The 25851-nt window shown below is 35.5% G+C and overlaps 1 protein-coding gene across 1 annotated transcript in view; it reads right to left on the bottom strand.

Annotated features, from left to right (window-relative positions):
* The window catches only part of LOC145685147 (uncharacterized), a 58482-nt gene extending 33326 nt beyond the window's left edge, over positions 1–25156 (bottom strand). The window contains exons 1-3 of the mRNA XM_081757498.1: positions 25044–25156; positions 22145–22345; positions 795–948 (exon numbers count right to left, since the gene is read on the bottom strand). Coding sequence (XP_081613624.1) covers positions 795–948; positions 22145–22345; positions 25044–25156 — 468 coding nt within the window. The remainder of the gene's footprint in view (positions 1–794; positions 949–22144; positions 22346–25043) is intronic.
* Positions 25157–25851: the final 695 nt, after the last annotated feature.

Below are 25851 nucleotides of genomic sequence, written 5' to 3'. Positions count from 1 at the left end.
TGAAAGATATTTTGAATTTAAAATTTTGACTTAATATGGCATGTATTTAAATAATAGGTAATTGTTTAAATTTTATTTTATTAATTTACTGTATTATTATTTATGGTTGCTAACCCTCTCACGTTAACTGGTAAGTCTTCTAAAAGATATACATGAAAAGAGTTCTTAAAAAAATAAACCGTAAAGTTAAAGTATTATGTCAATCAGAGTATTTTGCTAACTTTTTACCTCATTCTTCAAGCTTAATTTTACTAATGTATTAATATTTCACGTGAAATGATATTAATTTATTATTTCAGTGTGAAAATCTATATACTAATATTTCAGGTCATATTACTGAGTTTTTACAAGGATAAAACATATATCGTTCTTGAATTTCACTATATAATTCCAGTGATCTTTACTCCTAAAGGGAATTAGTAATACAATAGTTAATTTGTTTCAATTAAATATGTTTATTTCAAGCTAGTTTCTGCTAAGGAAACTAGATCTTTACTGAAGGAACCTAGTAATTAAAATTCATATAGAAAATTTAGAGGTATTTTAAGACATGGAAATTCATATATTGTCATGGTAACAGGATCTGTAATAACATTTTTCTAATAATGATATCATGTTCGTTCGGATTATAGAAAACATAAATTTCGTTCATGAAATAAGAATATTTTAAACTTACTTTTATTTACAGAGCTCAATTTTGAAGACAAATTTCTCTGTTCTCAGTAAATTACGAGAGAAAATATAAAATTATGTTTTAAGTATAGTCAAGTAAAAAAAATGTATTTTCTACTCACTTCTTGTCGGATTTTCTCCAAAGATGCATTACAAGGAACATGATATTCTCGAAATTTCTTCACTTGCTTGAAGTTTGTAGAATTTATATTTGCTGTTGCTTCTACATATTCCACATAAAGATTAGTTTTCTCTTTCTTGACTTTTCCAAATGTCCTTAAAATTGGAAATATTATTGTTTATTATATTTGAAAACAATTATAAACTAGTTGAAAACTTGAGAAAACTGAAAGGAGAGATGATGACTTTTTGGAGTAAAGGGCTTACCTCTCCTATGCAAATTTGTGGGCAAACTCTTTTTCGAGGATTTTTTTAAAGATCTCATGTTTTCTCCAACATTTTCATTCTACCATTACCCTAGAGTCATTTACTTTCATTAATAATTCATCTGCTATAGAGTACAACCATCCGACGCATAACTAGAAACTTGACTTCATTTCAATTTGAGAGTATTGTTAATAAACAACTTTTCGTTTATGTTGAAGTTCTATTACTGTGTCTTCATTATCTTCTTCCTGAAATTCTACTTTTTTCATCCTGAATCTAAAACAGTACTGTAATTGAATATCGATATGAAAAATGTTCGAATAGAATTTTTGAATGATGAAATAACGTATTTGCAATACTTTTGAGATTTTGACGAAAGCCAATTTTTAAGTCAGAAATTGAACACATGAGAGAATGGTTTCAGAAAATGGATCATATGTAAAAAAAATAATTAGTAAAAGGATACTCGTAGGAAAAGGATACTTTATGTAGACGTGAATTCACTGTACTCTAGTTTAATAAAATAATCAATATATTTTATATCTATGTAGACGTGAAGACGCGGTAATAGCTATACTATGATTTCCTTTGCTGAATATACATTGGATGTTAATATCTTTATTTTGATGTTTTACTTTCAATGCTTTTTTCTGCTGAGTTTCTGAAGACGTAACACAACTGCTGCTTGCAATCATGAGCTAAACGAAATGTTTTTTTGTGAGAACTCGATATTGGGAAAACTTTAGTAATGAGTGGAAGGCAGAATCTTATCGATGCCAGCATTCGTCGTCAAGACAGTGTAGATGCTACTACGGAAATCACTGTACTACGGAAATCAGAGATCAGAGATACTACGGAAATCACTGTACATATCACCTGTGGAAGAGACTATACACACCCTTTCAATGTTAAAGTATTACTGAAAAGAAAATGTGATGATGTAGGTTCAGTAAATATACCTCGCTTATAGTCATTCGTTGAAGTGTCTGATTTGATTATCTGAGTGTCTAGTTTGATTTTAAGAAAGACTGGTTATTTTGTGGCAAAACAGCTGACAAGATTAAGAATGCAAAAATGAGGCGTTCCAAGTCGATCCATGACGTTACAACACTTGATTTCGTTCAACGTACACGACAACGAGCATGTAAACGTTAAGAGGAATAGGGGGAGATTATGTTGTATCGTATTAAGGGACGGTACCATAAAAAATATAATGCGTAATATTTCTGCAGTTATCAAAGTACCGAAACAACAGGAAGACCTGAAGGTTCAGGAAAGAAAGAAAGCTGCTTTTGATCAGCTGTGTGACTTTCTTGAGAGTAGTGATGAGTGTCAATATTTCTTGATAGAGTTGACTAACCATCCTAAATTATTTAATCAAGACAATGAGGGTTACACACCCAGACCCCTAAAACAGAAACTGCTAGAAATTTGCTGGAAATGTTCGGATCAAAGTCTGATTTATAAACCCTTGGATGCAGCAGTCATTTTAGAAGTAGCCGCTAATTTCGATGATGCAAATGTTGGATCAGCGGGGACATTTGGATTTTGAGTTTTGAGGCATGTTGGTTAGTGCTTTCCCCACCGTGTTACGAAGATTCATTAATTTTGTATAGGTTTCATTAATTTTTCACCCGCTACAGACTGATCTTTAACCCCTACAGCGTCACAATTAATAAGAGATTACGACTTGATGCACATAAAATTGAATATCTCCATTAGTTTTAGCAATGTAACTGGGCTTGTTAGAAAGCTCTTGAGTCTACAGATAACGACTACTTCAAGATGTATCTTTTTCCAAGTTATTTCCAGTTAAGTCTCAAAAAACAGATCTAGAATGCACATTATTTTTATTTTGAGGTCTTCTATTTAAAAGCAGTGTCAATGTAAGACTAGTACCCATTCTAAATACCAATTTCCAATGTGTTTTCTGCATAATGAAGCAAAATGAAGCAAAAAGCAAATTCCTTTCTTGGCATGCTAGGTAGAAGTAGTAATCGCATGACTTGGCCTAACTTTGGATTATCCTCAATGAGGGGCCCCAAGGCCAGGGGTCAATGACCTAGGGGTACCTAGGACCACCCCTCTAAATTTTGGCAGGGGTACCTTGGCCCACCCCCTAAATTTTGGAAGGGGTACATAGGACCACCACCCTTAAATTTCGGAAATTGCCAAATCTAAAAAATTAGTATGGTAGCCTAGGACCATAGTATGTACCTCTATCAGTATTGGGTGTCTATGTCGTTCCCTTTCATGAGTAAAAAATTGCCAAAAATTCAAATTTCGGGGGTTTTTGACCTAATTTATCCCCTTTGATGAGGTATTATTACCCTATATAGTTATATGGGCGTATACAGGGGTCCATTACCTTTCATAAGACATGGGTATATTAATGCACCCCTTGAAAAATTTGGGAGGGGTACCATGGTCCACCCCTTAAATTTTGGAAATTGACCAATTTAAACATTGGGTATAATAGTATAGGACCCTAATATGTATTATGATAAATTTGGGTAGTCTACCTCATTCCCTTCTAGGGGTACAAAATTGCCAAAACTATAAACGTAAGCAATACGTTGTACCACGTGTTTGGTTTTCGACCTAATTTATCTCCTTGGATGAGGTCCTATTACCTTATATGATTCTATGGTCATGTATAGGGGTCCATTACCTATCATAAGACATAGGTACATTTGTGCACCCCTTTAAATTTTTGGGAGGGGTACCTTGGCCCACCCCTTTAATTTTGGAAATTGCCCAATTTAAACATTTGGTATTATAGTATAGGACACTAATATAGATCACTATAAATTTGGGTGGTCCACCTCGTTCCCTTTTAGGGGTACAAAATTGCCAAAATTTTAGTACAACCACGTGTTTGGTATTTGGTACATTTTATCCCCCTTTGATGAGGTTCTATTACCTTATATGGTTATATGGTCATGTATAGGGGTTCATTATCTATCATAAGACATAGGTACATTGGTGCACCCCGGGAGGGGTACCTTGGCCCACCCCTTAATTTTGGAAATTGCCCAATTTAAACATTTGGTATTATAGTACAGGTCCTCAATATGTATCATGATAAATTTGGATGGTCTACATCGTTCCCTTTTAGGGGTACAAAAATTGCCAAAATATAAACGTAAGTAATACGTTGTACCACGTGTTTGTTTTTTTGGTCCATTTTATCCCCTTTGATGAGATCCTATGATTACAAGGGGTCCATATCCTATCATAAGACATGGGTATATTGTTGCACCCTTCTTAAATTTTGGCAATGGGGGTCCACTGAAATTGTCCAATTTAAGCATAGTACAGGACCTCAATATGTTTCGGTGGTCCTATTTTCAAATTTTTAAGTACAACCACGTGTTCGGTTACTGACTCAATTTATCCTATTTGATAAAATTATAAGGTATGGACGGGTATCTCCTTTCAATTTGGTAGTACCCTTCGGGTGTAGTACGGTCACGTGATCAATGATTTGGTTTTGATGCGAGACGAGGTCCCTGGTCAATGTTCTCTAGGAATTAGGCGGAAACTTTGAACAAGATTCTTGGCATTTAAAACTTTTTTTTCAACTTTTCAAACTAAAAAAAAATCAAAACAAAAAATTGAAAACGAAAACTTTTAAACAAAAATCTTGAAACTAAAAAAATTTTTCAAAACAAAAATTTGAAACGAAAAATTTTGAAACGAAAACATTTGAAACAAAAATTTTGAAACGAAAAATTTTCAACAAAAAAAATTTGAAACGAAAAATTTTCAAACAAAAAAATTTTGAAACAATAAATTTACAAACAAAAAATTTCAAACGAAAAAATTTGAAAAAAATTTGAAACAAAAAATTTTCAAACAAAAATTTTTGAAACAATTTTCAAAACAAATTTCAAACGAAAAATTTTCATTTAGAATTTAAATCATACAGTGATCAGCTTTCACGGTTAACCGTTAAACTTTATCCGGTTTTTAACTATTCGATTAACAAATAAACGGTTTTCAACTATTCGATTAACAAATAAACGGTTTTCAACAATTCGATAAACAGATGAACTGTTTCTTTCCTTTTCACACCAGTGAGTGCAAGAATTTACAATCTAAAACAAAAAGAAAATTTGTACTCTCTTTAAATACGCATCATTTTTGAAACAAGGTGTTAGTGTTCATCATGGATACACAATGGAAACATCCATTTACCTGTATTCTCGCAGGGCCTAGTGGGTGTGGAAAAACGTATTTTGTGAAGCGATTACTGTCACATCTCCCAACCATGATCAATGCAAAATTTCGTAAGATATACTGGTATTATGCAGAATGGCAAGACGTGTATGCAACAATGCCAGTTCCAGTAGAATTTCACGAAGGACTTCCACGAATGAAAGATTTTCAGCCTCAAGATGGACCACATTTGATTATTATTGATGACCATATGCGAGAAGTGAATAGTGATATTGTTGATATGTTCACAAAAGGATCACATCATCGAAATATTAGTGTGATTTTTATAACACAAAATGTATTTCATCAAAGTAAAGCAAATAGAAATATGAGTTTAAATTGTTCGTATTTGGTGTTGTTTAAAAATCCACGTGACAAGTCACAAATCAAGCATATGAGTTATCAAATCATGCCTGAGCATCCACTGTTTCTACAAGAAAGTTATGCAGACGCAACAAGAAATCCACATGGTTATTTACTGATGGATCTTAAACAAGATACACCTGATGAAATGCGATTTCGTACAAATATTTTTCCCGACGATTTGCATCATTATGTTTACGTACTAACAAAACATGTTTAAATTATTGTGCATGTGAAAAGAATGACTTAGTCTGTCACTATGTCTCCTACAGTGAAACACGCTGATCTGCTACGTGCTCTGCACAAAGCTAAACCAAGATTGCGTAAAGCTATTATTGCCAATGCAGACGCTTCATTAATTCATAGTATTTGTGAATGTTGTTATAATGTCTTAAAAGGCAATGTTCCACTGACAAGTGCGCAGAAGTCAAGATTAAAGCGTTACAAGAACACGCTCAGCTATCTCGTAGACAATACAAAATCATTGGATAAAAAGAAGAAACATTTAGCCGTACAACAAGGAGGATTCTTACCTGCATTACTTGCACCTATTGTAGGAAGTGTGTTATCTAGTATTTTGTTTAAACAATAAACATCATGGAACATAGCAAGAAGATGGTTTTAGTGCCACCAGAAATGCTTCAACGAATGCATGCATCATCATCCCGTGTGAGTGAAAATCGAGAATCTAATCTCGATCGTGAAATGCAATCTATATTGAATACATCGTATCCAAGTGATGAAGAAAAATGGAATCAGTACAATAGAATATTACAGAAATATCTTTATGTGATACGTAAACAAGAAGAACCAATACCACTTACAATTACATCAATGAAACCTGATGGTGACGTCCCGAATGTTGACGATAGCACGAAACAAGAAATTTTAGCCACAATACCACAAATGTATCGTAAGAAAGCCGAACTACTATTCCGTCGTTTAAAACAAGATGACGCAATTACGTGGGATCATAAAGGAACAGTGTACATCAACGATAATAAACTACATGGATCCAATATTGTAGATTTAATGTGTGATGTGACTCGACCGAGGAAACATTCTAATCCTCAAGGCTGGGAATTGTTTTGCAACTACCTTGCATCGTCAAACACACCTCAAGAATTGATTGGTAATCCACGAAGATTAAACTATATTGTCAAGCATAATAGTACAACAGCATCTGAAGGATCTGCACCACCAAAACCGGCACCTGAATTATTTTCTTCCGGAGAAGAAGAAGAAGAAGAAGAAGATGATGATGATGTTTTAGAAGTCCGACCAAAAAGAAAACGTATTATTCCACAATGGTCAACGTACAAACCATGAACAAAAAGTTGAAATCCATTTATTACAATCCAGCACATCCTGCATCGTTTTCTACTGCAAAGAAATTATGGCAAGCCACAGGAAAATCTATACCTCTAGCCAAAATAAAACTTTGGTTAAACAAACAACCTACCTACACGTTACACCGTCCTGTACGTCGTCATTTCCGTAGAGATTTTTATCTTGTCAACAATATTGATGATCAATGGGAATGTGATTTAAATGATTTACAATCACTTCAAAACTATAATGACAATTACCGCTATATTCTTACAGTGATTGATGTGTTTAGTCGGTACGGATGGGCTGTACCACTAAAATCAAAAAGTGCCGAGGATATAGTGAATGCATTTGAAATGATTTTCCAGGACAGGAAACCAATTGTACTACGTAGTGATCAAGGAACTGAATTTACCAACAAGACAGTACAAAAGTTTCTCAGGAAACACAACGTGCAACATGTTACAACAAAGGATCCAGATATTAAAGCCAGCATCGCAGAAAGATTTAATCAGACATTGAAACATCGTATGTGGAAATACTTTACCAAATATCAAACATACAATTACATCAAAGTATTGCCTTTACTTGTAAAAGCATACAATGAAAGTCGGCATTCCAGTATTAAAATGGCACCTGCAAACGTTTCTCATGACAATTTACTGGAGGTGTGGCATAACTTATACGACAAAAAGCTACAACGTTCAAAACAAGATACGGATTTATCTGTTGGTGATACTGTTCGTATAAGTAAAACAAAACGTATCTTTGACAAGGGTTACCTCGAGAACTGGACTTGGGAAATATTCAGAGTAAAAGCCATTGTACCAAGAAACCCACCAGTGTATCGACTAGAGGATTTAAATCATCAACTCATCGATGGTGTTTTCTACAGAGAAGAATTACAACCAGTACCGCTCCCTTCGACGTTCCTCATCGATAAAATATTACGTACAAGAACAAAAGGTCGCAGAAAGGAGTATCTCGTCCAGTGGAAAGGATATCCTTCCTCATTCAATTCGTGGATCCCTGCAACTTCATTGAAGAAGAAGAAGAAGAATGGAACCTGATCAAGATTTTTACGTTACACTTCCCAGTAATAGTTCCATGGATTATTTTCCAGAAAATACATTGACTTCATATATTACGAAATTACAACGACGTGTAGAGTTTCGCCAGAAATGGGATGTGGCAATTGTAGAGATTCATTATCCACATTCTTAGCTGAACATTAACAGTGAAAACAATAAAATATATTACAAATCATCAAGTAGTAATGATCAAGAACCGTGGAAGGTTGTAACGATCCCTGTTCGCTATTATAACAATATACGGGATCTTATTCATGCAATTAATATACATCATAAAGAAACCAATTTATTTATATCTCATGACGCAACTAATAATATATGCCTCATAAGACATCCCAAAAAGGAAATCCATACTTCTGTACAAATTTCACCAAGTGTTAGTTTAATGCTTGGATTTGAACCGAAAAGTGATTGAAAAGATATGGAAAAGGGACAATATACACCGGATGTACGATTAGGCTTACCATCACAAATGTACGTCTATTGTGACATTATTGAATCTGTCATTGTTGGAGATACAATGGTACCATTGCTACGAATTGTCAACATGGATCCTGTGAATCATACTTTTGGAAGTCATGCAGTACAAATCTTTAATCCTGCACATTATGTTCCGGTGGAAAAAATGAATTTTGAGCAAATACAAATCGATATAAGGGATAGCACAGGTCATCGGATGCCATTCACCTTTGGAACGGTGTGTACAAAACTACATTTCCGTCGTCGTCGTCATGACTGATCCGTATTTGCAATACTACCAAAAACAAGCGTTGTCCGGTATCGGCAACGTCTATGTGGGAAGTCCCTATCAAGCAGGACATGGCATTGGAAGTTTCCTTGGTGGCTTATTTCGTTCAGTGTTACCACTTGTGAAGCAAGGAGCTAAAACTGTGGGAAAAGAATTATTAAAATCAGGTGCCAATATGATTAATGATGTTGTGATCTCGAATCAACCGCTGGAAGAATCGTTTCATCAAAATATGCAAGAGGCAAAAACAAATTTACAAGAAAAAGCTAAAAATAAGTTGAAAACTATGCTGGGAAGTGGATATCATAAACGAAAATGGGATGACTGCTCTCAGTTTGAGGTTGACCTTTCAACGATCAACAACACCATCAATCCTACAAAGAGACGTAAATTATCACATAAGAAGAAGAAGAGATCATTGGCATCGTCACCAGATATTTTTGATTAATTCAACGATGGCTTTCTTACATCATCAATCCTGTGAATGTGTAAAAAGTGAATTGGACATTTTTTCAACGTTGCCCACGCAAACCAGTGTTCTGGACAATCGTATTATAGGCTACAAACCAATTAGTTCAATAGCTGAAAATTCACCAATAGAATTTGTAGTGAGCGGTAGCAGTGATGAATACATTGATTTGCCACAAACCTTACTGTACATCCAAGCACAAATTGTGAAACCAGATGGTTCCTCCTTCACCAATACGGATAAAGCAATTGCACCTGTCAATGATTTTCTAAATGCTATGTTTAGTGAAGTACAAATCTACTTGAACAATAAACTGATTTCATTTCCGTCACATCATCATCCATATCGTTCGTACATGGAAAAACTGCTCAATTATAGTGATGGAGCTAAAAATACACATTTACAAACAGCAATGTGGTTTCAAGATACGGCTGGTCATATGAACGCAACCACAAGTGAGAACAAAGGATTTCAACAACGCTATGAACTGACAAAACAAAGTATGAAATTCGATATGATTGGACATCTTCATTGTGACATTTTTAATCAAGATAAATTTTTAATTCATGGAGTGGAATTACGTGTGAAACTTATTCCTGCAAAACCAAACTTTTGTCTCATGGCCGGTGAAAGTGGTGTCAATGCAAAAATCAATATTCTAGATGCATCGTTGCAGGTGAAAAAAGTCAGCATCAGCCCTAGTGTTAAATTGGCACACAATAAAATTTTACAATCTACACCGGCAAAGTATCCTCTGACAAGGGTTCAAATGAAATCATTTACCATCCCGAAGGATATACAATCCAAAACTATTGATAACCTGTTTATGGGAACATTGCCAAATCGTATTATTGTAGGATTTACATCGAATGAAGCATCCAGTGGAACTATTACCACCAATCCATTTGAATTTCAACATCTAAACATTAATTTCTTTACATTGTACGTGGATGGAAAAGCTGTACCTTCAAAACCATTGCAACCCAACTTTGAAGAAAATCTCTACATATTGAGGTCCTGTACTATGCTTAAATTGGACAATTTCAGTGGACCCCCATTGCCAAAATTTAAGAAGGGTGCAACAATATACCCATGTCTTATGATAGGATATGGACCCCTTGTAATCATAGGATCTCATCAAAGGGGATAAAATGGACCAAAAAAACAAACACGTGGTACAACGTATTACTTACGTTTATATTTTGGCAATTTTTGTACCCCTAAAAGGGAACGATGTAGACCATCCAAATTTATCATGATACATATTGAGGACCTGTACTATAATACCAAATGTTTAAATTGGGCAATTTCCAAAATTTAAGGGGTGGGTCAAGGTACCCCTCCCGGGGTGCACCAATGTACCTATGTCTTATGATAGATAATGAACCCCTATACATGACCATATAACCATATAAGGTAATAGAACCTCATCAAAGGGGGATAAAATGTACCAAATACCAAACACGTGGTTGTACTAAAATTTTGGCAATTTTGTACCCCTAAAAGGGAACGAGGTGGACCACCCAAATTTATAGTGATCTATATTAGTGTCCTATACTATAATACCAAATGTTTAAATTGGGCAATTTCCAAAATTAAAGGGGTGGGCCAAGGTACCCCTCCCAAAAATTTAAAGGGGTGCACAAATGTACCTATGTCTTATGATAGGTAATGGACCCCTATACATGACCATATAATCATATAAGGTAATAGGACCTCATCCAAGGAGATAAATTAGGTCGAAAACCAAACACGTAGTACAACGTATTGCTTACGTTTATAGTTTTGGCAATTTTGTACCCCTAGAAGAGAATGAGGTAGACCACCCAAATTTATCATAATACATATTAGGGTCCTATACTATTATACCCAATGTTTAAATTGGTCAATTTCCAAAATTTAAGGGGTGGACCATGGTACCCCTCCCAAATTTTTCAAGGGGTGCACAAATATACCCATGTCTTATGAAAGGTAATGGACCCCTGTATACGCCCATATAACCATATAGGGTAATATTACCTCATCAAAGGGCATAAATTAGGTCAAAAACCCCTGAAATTTGAATTTTTGGCAATTTTTTACCCATGAAAGGGAACGACATAGACACCCAATACTGATAGAGGTACATACTATGGTCCTAGGCTACCACACCCAATTTTTAGATTTGGCAATTTCCGAAATTTAAGGGTGGTGGTCCTATGTACCCCTGCCAAAATTTAGGGGGTGGGCCAAGGTACCCCTGCCAAAATTTAGAGGGGGTGGTCCTAGGTACCCCAAGGTCATTGACCCCTGGCCTTGGGGCCCCTCATTGAGGATAATCCAAAGTTAGGCCAAGTCATGCGATTACTACTGTAGATATAACAGTTTAAAGTTTAAGGATTGAATTCGGTCGGCGGCCGTATTGATGACGTCATATCTCGGTTTCCTCTAGCTGGATTTTTTTGGACTTTGAGTGAGTTGATTGGAATAATATTCTGAGCATCTCCACCAATTTTGAGTTTGTTTATCAAAATGTGCGGACCAAAGCCTAATTTTCCTGAAACAACACTTTTTGAACCTGGTCACCGTTATCACCAACAATTTGCACTACGAGACGACAAATTTTTCATGTCTCGTGAGCAACTCATACGTACAAAATGTATTCCCTCATTTAGAAGTTATGAGATTCTGACGTTGATACTTCACGGGAGGTATGAGAAGGGTGTAGTCTAAAAACATTTAAACCAAATTTATTGGAGTAGACTGTGTTATGATACTCAAATCATTTCACAGTGTACTCAAATAATAAATTTGGTTTGATTGTAAGATTGTAAGATTACATTCTTCTCATACCTCCAGTGACGTATGAACGTCATAATCTCAGAACTTCTAAATGAGGGAATACATATTCTTCGTAAATTTTACGGAACGAGACGAGAAGTGAGTCATCAAAAATCGAGGCAAGAGGAGACTTCTACAAACTTTACCAAACGAAACTGAAAAATGTAAAGTAATATCTATTCAAATTTTATCTGATTATATTCATGGTAATATTAAGGATGGATTAGCCAATGATTTCAGTAAAAAGTAGTAGGTATTATTTAGGGGGTGAGGAATGACTACGAATTTTCACTCATCGGTTTTCAACTTAGAAGTCGATAGCGCATTCAAAATTTTCGAATTCATATTTTTCTTTCCAATTCAAGCCTCTTTACCTACATGGTGGCGTATAAGAACGGAATAAGATTCTTAGTTCTTCCTTTCTATTTCCTGAGCTCTTAGTCCTACTCACGTCAGTGTTTCTTCCAGACACACTTCACGAGTGGGGTTGGGTCAAAGTCCGCGGAACTAAGATAAAAGTAAGTTGCGAACACATGTTACTTTTATGAACGTTCTTTAGGAAATAGTGTCCCAATGCAGCATTAACATTTTGATGTTGTCCCGTCAAGAAAGTCTAACCTTACTAAAATAGCAATTTGTAAGTAAGAAATACTTATATTCTATGTCTCATACATTCACAGATAAATTAGATATTTCACATTTGCACACTCACTTTTATCAAAACTTTTGTTTTATTTTACTCCTCGAAGTTAACTTGCTTACAGAAGACTAGGTTTTGAGATTCCTAATCAACAGCAGGCTGAAAATGAGGCGCTTTTAAAAAATATCCCTTGTCACATGAGGGGAAATCTCAAAGAAGGAATCTGGTGTTAAACATGGATTGTTTTCTTAAAATTTCCTAAATATTGATCTGATTCTGACTTCTTTCATGCCTACTACATAAAAATCGATAAATTTACTGGTGTGAAGCCATATCTCCTTTTTATACTGAAAAATATTATTTTCGAGCATCTTCTATCTCGGAGAGCAAAAACCAAGCGGGGGATATAGCAGTAGATAGGAATACTCTTTCCAAATTGTGTGCTTTGGCCCGGTAAGGAGCGTATCTTCAAACGACCATTTTCATCATTGAGACTTATAGTTTAATCTGGAGTAGAAACTTATTGTAGGATCTAGTCTCCATGAGTTCCACCCGAAAGATGAAGATGATTATATACTAAATTATGGAGCTTTAATAAGCACTTCTTGTTCATGATCATATTACGTTTATCTCATCTCTTCTTTCTTGTAAGATTGAATGTAGCTTTTTCTTAAGAGAAATGTAAAAACATCAAACGTAAATGTTTAATAATAATCAATTTATATATATAATGCTTCTAAGTAATATAAACATAGCTTCAAAGTAAATTCTTTTTCTATGTTCAGAAGAACTGTTGTGATCACCAGCGGAAACTAATCTGATTCAGATTCCAAATTAATATAGAAGTTCCCCATTCATGAACTTCCTTAAACTTAATCAATCAACGAAGCTTTATTACGCTGAACGAACGTAACTCATGCATCAACTGTAAACGTTTATTTACAGATATTTCTCTCGAAAATGGTTTGAGTTATATTGACCAAATTTAGCGTGATCATAACGATCGTACATGTGGTTTCAAAATTAACTGTATACAGGTCCCATTTGTCAATTTGACAACGAACAATTTGCACCACATTTACTTAAACCGGAGAATATGCCACCTCCATTGTTTGCAATTAGCCGAACTTACGTAATTTTGTCAGTGATAATTTTACCACGAAAATATTTGCATGTAGGTAATTTCGTCACCGGAAAGTTTTACACGGTAGTTTCGCTATTGGTAATTTTTTCTCTATAATATTAGCATATAGGAAACTTTATAACTATTATTTTTCCACTTTGTTGAACTAAGTACAGCAAAGGAAACAACCGAAAAGCTCACTTTATCTTAATCAAACTTGGAAACAATTCAGTTGGTATTATATTGTAAAATAACTTTATTTATTCCAGCATTCATATTAATCTATTTATCTGTATAAAAAGGATGTGTATGTAAATTAGGAATGGTATAGAGACGAGATGAAACTCAATACACTCTGAGTCTCGTCTCAAATCAAAAAACTTTGCAACAGTCTCGGTGTCGTTATGATCAATATATGAAGCTCCTTCGTGACTAAGTGGTTAGGGTACGTGCCTTTGGCGCGGTAGAACCAGATTCGATTCCCGGCAAGTCATGTGGTTAGGATTCCACGTTAAGCTGTAATCCACATCTGATGTAGCCTCGCTGATATAGTCGAAAGTGACGGAGCAACAGACATTTTGCTTCAGATATCATCGGTATCGAGAACCAACATTGAACTCCAATCAATTAATTCCAACACTTTGCATTATACTTGACTAGCAGACAGACATATTACACTACTAGCTTTTGGAGCATGGAGTTACGGGTTCGGATCTTAATGGGACATAATAGAAAAGTTTAAACACATAACAGTAGTTTAGATTTCACCTTAAACCGTAGGTCGACATCTGGTATAGCTTCGGTGTTGAAAAGAACGCTAAATTTCAAGGCAACCAACTATCCAATTTACATCTTGATATTTTAAACCATTTCTCTGGTTTAATCTGATAGTTTTCCTCTTCCCATGATCTTGCTTTATTCTGAAATTTCTACTCTCCACCAATCTTAGCATTTTATTCTAAGTTTAAGAACAAAGTTGGTACAACACGATCACTTGCAGTAAAAATAAATAAATAGAATAAACATATCTTTCCAAAGAAAATTTCTAAGCAGCGTGGAAAGAAATGTTTGGAAACTGAAACACTATATTTTTGTTCAACAAATTTAAGTTCGGAACAGTTTGGCAACGAAGTTTTTGGGTTATTTCAAAGACTGGAAAGAGAATAAAATATATTGGATCCCAATTCTAATTATATCTTTTTAAAAACATTTTCGTTATACCTAAGTACCAAGCTATTAGAGGTGACATTTTCACCCCTCTCTCTCGCGCACACGTCTATGACCTAGACCATCCAATGGCAATTGTTCAATCAATTAACATATAACATAACAGTAACAAATTTTGGAAAAGGCATGTAATTTCAGTAATTTCTTTTAATATTCGATACCAGACCAAGACTTTCGAGATTGAGCTTGGTCTTGTCTCGGCATGTCTTGAAATACAACTGCCTGTCTTGTTGACAGTTTTGTTTCGGACTCACTCGTAAGGTTCGATATGTTGAATCTCGGTCTCATTTCGATTTACTAAAGTCTGTCTCGAACTTGGTGTCGTCTCGAATTTTCAAGACGAGAAAGAAGTTACTTGGAGTAGTATCGGTGTCGGTATCATCCTAGAGTATGTAGCATAATTCTGGAGCTCTGGGAGAAATTTCAAATGAGTTTGATACGATCAGAAAATAGGCGTGGGGACCCTCGTTCGATTCCCGCCGGAAAATCATGTGGTACGGATTTCACGTTAATCAGTAGGTCCACTTCACATATAGCCTGGCTGCTGAAATGACGTTAAACTCAAAATCAACTTAACTCAACGTTCAGAAAATAATATTGTAAGGATAAGACATCTCCAGTCCCCTTAGCCGTGGATGGGAGTGACATGTAAAAATAATCGAAAATGACCTATATTCATGTCGAATCCACATTTTTAAGAGTCTTTAAGCTAATTGGTGAGATTCCAGATGACATTCAAGCTCAAGTTTCGTCTAATAGAACAATAGATCTACGTAGAAACTTATGATAACTTTTAGAGGTGAATAGAACTATTGAACCTACCAGAAATTGTGAAAACAAACAAATTTCTCTTCAGATATACATTTCAAATATTTTGAATAAACCTCTTATTCTTCCATGTATACAGTTGAAAGACTAAACTATATTCGATTAAAGAAAAAAATTTATAAAATCTTAATTTAACGTCGAACCATTATGGTATTTCTGCTGAAGAAGATAAATAGTTAATGAAAGTGAATGATGATGTAAAATTAAAATTTGTGCTCTCCTACCGGGTATCAAACCTGAAAAAATTTACAATAAAGGAAATACGCGGTAGCCACTACACCAGCAGATAGGACTGCTTATTGCAATCGTTCAAAGCATCACTTTGAGTACCAAAGTTATATGACACGGCGATCTTTAGTTTAAGGTAGGATAGTAAGCAACGTAATAGATCAATTTTCAAGGCTCTTGTCATCAGGACTTGAATCGTAGACACAGTGTAAGAAGGGCGCACGTGGATAATTGTAAATATTTTGCCGTAATTTAAAAGCAAATTATGGTGTATTCATATAGTTTTTGGCCAAGAATAGGAAAAGAAAGGTTGTATGCTATTGTAGTTTTATTCATTGCTGATAGCATTGTTTATATTCTAAAAAAAAAAAAAACTCCACCGAACTCTAGCTGCATACATTAATTCATACTTTCCTTCGATATGGACAGCAGAGCCAGGTGCAAAAATTCTGCTGCTCTGCGACAATAGATAGCAATTTCCAAGAATTGTCTAATTCCGATCTATGCAGTGTGCCTTCAACCGTAATATACAATTATCATATGATTGTTTCATCTTTAGGAATGATGGGAGAATTTAGGAAACGGTATGTCTCATTCAGAGCTTACGAAGTGTCAAGCTCTTTTGAACCCGCGAAAGTCAAGTGAAATCGTGCCACGAAGTGCATATAATGATCATTAGATCTTAATATAACGCTAGTCTATTTTCAACGTAAATATTACCAACTTTCGACAAAATAAATTCAAATTAATTTACAGAAGTGTCACTACATTTGTAGACGCATTCTCACGAAACGTCTCGTATCGCCTGTTGTCTCGCAAAAACGAGTCGAGATAGACATTACTGCATCTCGTCTCTTGGGCAGAACTAGAAAAATAAGCCCTTTACCTTTTGAATCCGACTCATAGTTTGCAGAGAAAACTACAGGTAGAGAAGTAACATAGAGAAAGACTACGACAGGGGAAAGGACACTACCATGACTAGTCGCTTATCAATTTTAGAAGTTTCTATTATCATTTTTAATACAATCCATTTATAGAGTCTTTCGTCTGTGTCCATATGTAATAACACGTGCGTCGGGATACCATTCTCTTTCTAAATGAAAAATTAATGACCTTACTACTTTTTGTTCATTTTATAAGTTTCTGCAATAAGAAACATGAGATTACACGTTAAAATAGAATTTGAACCACATGGGCTCCCAACGACAAATCGATCCTGGGTCTCCTGCGCCGAAAACAGGTACGCAAACCCTTTTCTGCACTTTCCGTTCCAACCCCAACCCACAAGTTTGAATCCTAATTTTGGTAATGTACGTTCTGATCAAATTTGATGATAATTCCTGAACTAGTTTTTGAATTATTTGTCTTCCGAACGGACAAACATACAGAGTAAATACACAAAGAAGTGTTGGTAAGCCACGAAATTAAATTTGTTAGTTTAGCTTTGCACGGCTATGCCCTTTAGCTTAAAGGAGACGGGCGACTAATGCAAATGAATAATGTTAAAATTAAGTCCTTGTGTTCGCTTACCGAGAATTGAGCCCGAGACCCTGTGCATGACTGGTTCACCCGCTAATCACTGGAGTAGCGATGAAGAGGGTTAGAAAATAAGTAATAGTATTTTAAATTGGTAGTATTTAAAGTTGAACTTAACCATTCATTTTATTTTTAGACGGGAGTGGCAGAACATGATGTGTACTGTACATTTAAACAGGCAACAAAATTTTAAACTTATAAATCAAATATAAAATATTTTAAGTTCAGTGGTTAAAATTATATATATATATATATATATATATATATATATATATATATATATATATATATATATATATTAATATATAGGCATAAAGAAGCTAATGCGTCAAACTAATACATAATAGATCTCCATTTTAACGAATGTTATGAGTATTTGTGACATTGACACGTCTTACAGGAAATGCTTTCTCAGGAATTGCAGGATTTGTATGACCTTTCCAGCCCTCTTGAGCCTCTATAGTTTGCTTCTGACATGCGGATGTGTTTTCCGCATGAATAAGTAACTATTCCAAGAAACAAAGTGTGTGATTCTAACGACTGCAAAAATGTTTATAACCTATTTTAAGTCAGATATAAATGCTATGTTTTTGTTTTGCTACATAAAATACAATGTTAACTTTTCTATTTACATGACCACTCGAAAAAAAATCCTTGAGAGGTAGACAAATGTAAATGTTCTTCATTGAGGGAACTAATTTTTTGTCACAGGGAATATCCCTTTCACCTTTCCAGTTAAACCCTACACTGGACAAGATGATCTTTTTATGACGTAATTACGCCATTCTGTGCCAACCATGTTCCTTCTCTATTTGAAGTGCGCAGAAAAGTACTATTTCAATCATTTTCGAAAAAGAAAATGACTTTCTAAAAAGACATCCTTCAGGAATTCGTTCTGTTTACGGGCATTTTTGCTAACCATCACTCACTCTCACCGTCAATCAATTCCCTCACACTCACTCTCATTGATTCCCTTACCCTCACCCCCTGCCACCCTAACCCTCAGATGAGTCCCTGACACTCGTCATCAGCCACTTTCACCCTCAGATACCCTCGCCCTAATCTACCGAAATGAGGTTGAGTGAGGGTAAGGGCGGCCCTCTTGAGGGCAAAATTGAGTGATGGTACCCACCTCTTCTGCATGTACATCGTGTAACAAGAAAGGTCCTATGAACATGTATTATACAGGACATATTGGTAGGGTTAGTGAGAGCCACAAACGTGAGAACAGTAAGTTAGAAATGGTAAATATCGCCTTACAGAGAGACACAAACGTTTGTTCGTTAGGCATACCGCAGGAGATGTTGAAAGTATCCACCGTGGATAACAATGCAATGCATGCGTAGCACTGCATCATGGATTGGTCAATCTTTCGAAAATACCTGGGACATGGCGAACATTTGCATGTGCTCTAGTCGTGAACATCATTGACAGAAGTGACATAACACTACACTTTTCATGTACTGTACAGATAAAGATCAACTTGATTCAAGTCCGGAGACTTATCCTGCCAATGCACTGACCTGTAACCTCCAATTCAACGTCTTGAGAAATTGTTGTTCCACCACCTGTAGAAATTCACACTGAAGTGCGCCAGAGTAATATCATGCATGTACAATGTGTTGCGACTAATTACTAGCGGATCCTTATCCAATAATTCGGGTACTGTATTTTGCAGGAAAGTCAAATACTGTGTTCCGTTCAGTCCTCGGAGTATCGTGTATGGGCCAATCAGTTTGTCCTAGACAATCTCACACTATATATTGAGTCCAAATTGGTATTGACGATGAGTTACAACCATTCCATGGGAATGTGTACCTGCCTATGTGTGTGTGTGTGTGTGTTTTACAGATGTTTACAATCTAACCCCTTCCAAATGCGGCATTATCAGTGAAGATGGCGATAGTGGTCTGATAAACGAACCACTGGCAAAATGTTTCACGTATTTGGAAATACATTTCTTTTAGTCTATGCATAACGCACTCCACAAAATCATGTGTCTAATATACATTTCAAGATAATTTCCCTTGTATTCTTATCTGGTTCATTGTCCAATGCTTCTACCACACATTCGTTCACTCTATCGTACACGGGCCAATAAATTTTTGCAAACATCCTTTATTATGGTTAGCGTGTGTTAGGCAAACGTTCCTAATAGAATCGCCTTGCTCACACCCATTGTCGTCTGCACGGACGTACATAAATAGCATGTGGGTCGTTCGGAGTTTTAAGAAGGAACCTTGTTTTAGTCTGACACTTTCACTTGTACTATTTAACGTAAGCAGCACTAGGACCGCACTCCTGTACTGTAACGTCTTGAGCACAAGTCACACTTTCTAGCACCTTATATCGTCGCATGAAAACCAGAGGAAAGTAACTCCATTTTTGTAGGTTCACAGGCAAAAGGACAAAAATATTATTTTCTTAGAAAGATGTGTTTTTCATAATATGGTAATTGAGCTATATTACAACAGATGATTGACAAGGACAACAGATGGTGTTCCGTTCCATTTACACCAAATAGGGTTTTCAAAATTATGTCCAAACATGAAGAACTCGAAAAAGGCAATTTTGGAGTTACGTTCTTCTGGTTCTCATGCGACGATATGTAAGATTGTTAGTTTCCAAATTCTTCTGTATCTGGTTTATTTGCCCCCGCTAACTCCATCAATATACCCAATATCTTACACATTCATAGAATCTCTTTGGCTTGGTGTCAGGAATCACCTCAAGACGTTTGTTAAATGAGTTCAGTTACACTATTGTCAATTATTACCTAACGCTCTGCATGTACAATATAAAAAGTGCTTCTTTCACTATTTATATAAGGTTACAAAATAGTAATAATTTCATTAGTATGACAAAATTTGGTAACTTACTACTAACTTACGTACACCCACATATAATAATAATAATAATAATAATAATAATAATAATAATAATAATAATAATAATAATAATAATAATAATAATAATAATAATAATAATAATAATAATAATAATAATAATAATACGCATTCTTTGACTTTACAGTAACGTTAGGCTTAAGTACCGGAAGTCTTATAGAAATGGTTGTATACATCCGTCTGTTGTCTGCTTACAGGTATCAGAGCAAAAAGTAAGGATATTGAGAAGCGGTTTCTTTGCAATTGAATCACCGGGCTAGGAATTGTTTCCATCTACTCCGTCGATCCTCTTATTCAAAACTTGAAGTTGTTGAAATTAGCCACTTCCAGTCTCAACGCTTTTAGCCGTAGAATGAAAATGATAGCAGATACCAAAATCTTTTTCCTTGCATAGGATTCACCATATCACGAGACAACATATCATAATTACCCACAACACTCAACCAAAACTGAAATTAGTTGAAATTTACTATCACTTCCGGTTTCAGTACTGATTTCCACAGAGGAAAAGCTAAAAAAATATCGAGAAGCTGTTTGTTTCTGCAATCGATTCTGCATCTCAAGAGTGGGTATCACTCTCTCGGTTTACCCTCTACCTAAACCAGAAGTGCTGCAAACAAAACATTTCTGGTTTAAATGTTTATAAAACAAACGATAAAAGATATCGCGCTCCTACGAAATTCCTATACAGAAACCACAAGTACTAGAGATCATAAATTTCCGATTCCAATATTTATCGTCACAGACTCAAAACGCTAAAAAATAGTGGCAAGCTGCTTTTACAATCAATTCAGCGTCTCAAGAAAACATATCATGGCCATCCGTAATACTGTACCATAACCAGAAGTGGTTGATATTCTCTAGTAGTTTAGGTTTCAATATCTATTTTCAGAGAGCAAGAATAGTAAGTTATATCAAAAAGAGGTTTTGTTGGCACACACTATGAATTTTGTCTCGATTTTTATCTATTTTCAAACTAAAATGTTGAAACTTTGCATGTTTGGTTCCAGTACTGGTCACATTAATTGATGAAACAGAAATATGTAGCAAAATGCAGTTTTTGTTTTGGATTCAATCCTGCAATAATATGATTCAACTCTTAAGTTTATTCATGTACTCCATTCGGTAGTGATAAGTATCAGTTTGCACTTCTGGTATCAATATTAAATTCCATAGGGAAAAAAAACGAATATTTTTTTAAAAAAGAAATTGATTCAATGTCCAAAAAAGTAGTTCTTTCATGCATTCTTCTAGTTCAATCAGTAATATATAGAGTTAGTAATTTTGAAGTTGGAGTATTGAATTTGCATAGATTGAAAGTCTACTGCACTTTTATACTGTGAAACGACACTTTTTATTATTATTATTATTATTATTATTATTATTATTATTATTATTATTATTATTATTATTATTATTATTATTATTATTATTATAAATATTAATATTCCGCACTCATTGTTCGAGACTCTAGTAACTAAAATGCTTTTGAATAATTTCTAAGAAACAATGTTTCTTCTTGATACACGTATGTCTATTATGTTAAAAATGCTTACTTTTTGACAAACTTCTTCACCAGTCGACCTTTTGATATGGGATCAGCACATACAATGGCGGATGGTATTCTAAACTCCCATTCATCTCGTTTTCTGTTAATTGTTAACACAGTGGGATTTTCTTGGTATTTTCTCCAAGACTTCAATATTACTAAAACTGTCGCAGTAACACATAGGCAGAATAAAATGAACCAAACAATTCTGGAAGTAACACAAAAAGTGTTAAAAATATATAGCTTCAAAGTTAAATTTTCCAAACCTCGTCATCCAGTAAAAATTTCGATATTAAATATATATACATAAATGTATTGTGTAATAAGGAAGGTTTCAACATTGTACACCATAATTTAATTTTGTACTTATATCCATCAATATTAATTTCTTCGTTACTTGTAATTAATATTATATGTTTAACAAATTTATCACTTGGAGACTCTCACTATGACAACAGTTCCGAGGTTCAAACCTCTTCTGATTAGATCGTTGACAATTTGAGAAATTGTATAAGCAATCATCATTACTTCTGAGTTGTGCATATCCGATGAAAATCGACTCAATCGTTTCTAATGATTTGATCATGTATGTTCATTGACACAACTAATATAGATATATAATCATTAGCTTAAATATATTTGGCACTCGAAGGCAGAAACATATTAGCGTAATGTGTGTGTTACTTAAAAGGGTTAGACGGTGATTAATTAATCTTTGTTTTACTAATCTTCATCGAACACGAATACAATATATAAGTCGATTTCTCAAAACATCATTATATTCATATTCGCAGTCGAGTTTCAGTGGCTCGTAAATTTTCGAAGGCAATTCTTCAGAATGTACGTAAAAGCATATCATACTGTAATACTAAATATATTTATAAAAACTATACTTTTATAGTTTATTTACTGTAGTTATTAAGGATATGTGGTCAAAGATTTATATTTTATATCATAAATTATTTGTACACCTGCATCTAAGTATGTGTGTATACCAGGCTAACTAAAATAAAGCTGTTCTCTAAAAGCATTTTCATAATTTTATGTAATCATGAGTATTAAAAGTATGGTGGTACGCCTCACGGGTCACACATTCATCTAATATATCCATATTTAGTACATGACAGTAGTCGCCCATGATGTGAAGAAAGTTTTATGTCACTGCGTATACTGTACATTTTTGTGGTACGTCTGGATAACTCATTAGCACGGCAACCTGACTGGTGATAGGTAGTTAGTGTTACTTTTTAGCATAGAGGATGAATGAGGCAGAACCTGGACTAAAATGAGGAGTCCGAACAATCGTATTTCGATCGAATATCATTTTACTCCTACAGAAAATCAAACAGTGAATCCTTTAGATCAAATGAAATGATATTATTTTCCTTTGCAAAGATTCTACTGTTTCCAGTGACTATGCTTTTTCATTAATATATTTGAATGTGTTAATATTCTACCAATTTTATCCTTTTAGCTCTCGCATATTTTAACTGTAAAGGAAACGAAGAAGGTTCTGTCGTTTTTCACTCACTACCTTATAACATCGATATGTAACTGGAATATCAAAAATAATCACCATCAGCATCGACGACCTTCTGCCAATGATCTGAAAGTCCATGAATTCCATCGCGGTAGAACTTGGTGGGCCGTGAAGCGAAGAAGGTATCAAGTTGATTTTGCAAATGTACTGGAGATTTGGACTGGCGTCCTCTAAGGTGATTGTACAAAGAAAATGAACAGGTATAACCGGACAGTACATTGGCCGAGGAGTATGGCGGATGCAATAGTGTTATCCATTCAAGGCGCAGAATGGTATCCTGGGGTTTAGCGTTGCTCTGTAACAGGAGAAACCCTTCGCGATTCAGGAGTGCTGGCTCCAGAGTTCTGAGTTTTTGTTAAACACGGCTCAACTGCTAACAGCACACAAGTTGCTTTCATGTTCTGACCAGCTAGTAGCAGTATCCGATGCACGATGCCGCGAGCAGTCCACAAAAAAGTACAGGAGGAACTTCTTCTAGTGTAGTGTTGGTTTTAGCAGTTTTGTAACCGGTTCATGGAATGCTAACCAATGATTACGGCGCCGTGGAGCTTCGTACAGGACCCACATCTCATCCATGTCAACACTTTGTCCAGAAATAGCTCCTTTCGCAGGCAAGACAGCAAAGAAGCACAGGTATCTGGTTGCCTTCTGGCCCGGAGTAAATCTTGTGAGACTATGGACTCAACTTGTAGTACTTCCCAAGTTCATGGAGGTGCTTCCGCATGGTTTCTTCGGTCAAGCTGAATTGTGGTCACAGCTCCTCACATGTCTAGCCACTGTTTACCTCAATTGCTGCCTGCAGATCTTCATCTTGTACATGTGTTGGTGCATCTTCGAGTGTTTCATTACCGTTCCTAAACTTCTTAAACCACCGCTGCACTGTCCATGGTTTACATTTTTCTCATTAGCACAAATATAATAAATCTTGCCATTAAACTACGTATATTAAATTTAACCAAAAACCACTGATATGCAAAAGTGAGAAATTTTCAGAAACATAACCTACTTTATTATTAGTTCGGAAATATAAGTTCTATGATGAAAACCCAATTATTTTGGTCCAAAATTCTAGCGATTCCCAACTCTGATATTTTCGAGCAGCTCCAATAACTGTCAAATACGAACATTTTCCTATGTCATGCTTTGTACGATACGTACACGGACAATGACCCAAAAATACAGTCAGTACAAAATACGGACATATGGCAACTCTACCCATACGAACAACTGACAACAATCTGCAATCGCATTCAACTCACGATGTGAGGGCCAATTAAATACAGACGTCTACAAATAGCGCCAGAACTTTCTTGGTTACCTTTATGATATACAGGGGAAGGCCAAAAAATCTAAAAACACTTCATACAGGACACGTAAGTTTGGTCCTCCGCTGTACAACACGTATTGTGGTTGCCAATCAGTTTTTGACTTCAATGTGTCATCTGGACCTTCCTCTTCCGTCAGCAGTAACAAGTTCATCTGTGAGTGTCCTGGTGTGAAAGTGGTGCGGTAAAATGGGCGACCTGACAGACTTCCAAAGAAGCATGATCGTTTGTGCCCGTCTGGTTGGAGCTTCAGTGGCAACAGTGGCGAACATTGTGGGGATATCGAAAGGCATTGAGTCCAATGTCACGAGGACATACACAATTCATGAGCAAACGACGTCTTCAAAGCACAACAGTGGTCGAAAAACAATCCTGTCACATAGGGACCGGATGGCATGAAAACGGATGGTAGCAGATAAAAAGAATACCATTGCAATGAAAATTACTTTTAAACTCAATTCCCACCAGCAGAACCCGGTTTCTTCGAAAACAGTGAGACGGGAACTTCATAAAATAAAAATTCATGGCAGGGCCGCTATCGCAAAAACCCTGGTCACAGCGTTAAATGCGAAGAGGCGTATCCAATGCTGCAAGGACAACAAGGCGTGGACTCATGAGCAGTGGAAACAGGTAATGTGGTTCGATGAATCGACCTTCACCTTGTTTTCAACAACCGGTTGTGCTTAGGCATAGAGAACACCGTCTTCTCCCAAATGTAAAGGATGGAGGTGGATCTGTTACAGTATGGGCAGTGATATCGTAGTTTTCTGCAGGTCCCATCGTAGCCCTGCATGAAATGATGAATGTTAAGGCGTATCAGGCCAATTTGGGAACCAGGTTCTACCCATT

Source organism: Thermobia domestica, chromosome 5, assembly GCF_964235325.1.
Source record: "Thermobia domestica chromosome 5, izTheDome1.hap1.1, whole genome shotgun sequence".
In the NCBI taxonomy this organism is placed as follows: Eukaryota; Metazoa; Arthropoda; class Insecta; order Zygentoma; family Lepismatidae; genus Thermobia; species Thermobia domestica.
The sequence above is the reverse complement of the archived record's forward strand: the minus strand, read 5'-3'. Positions and strand labels throughout refer to the sequence as shown.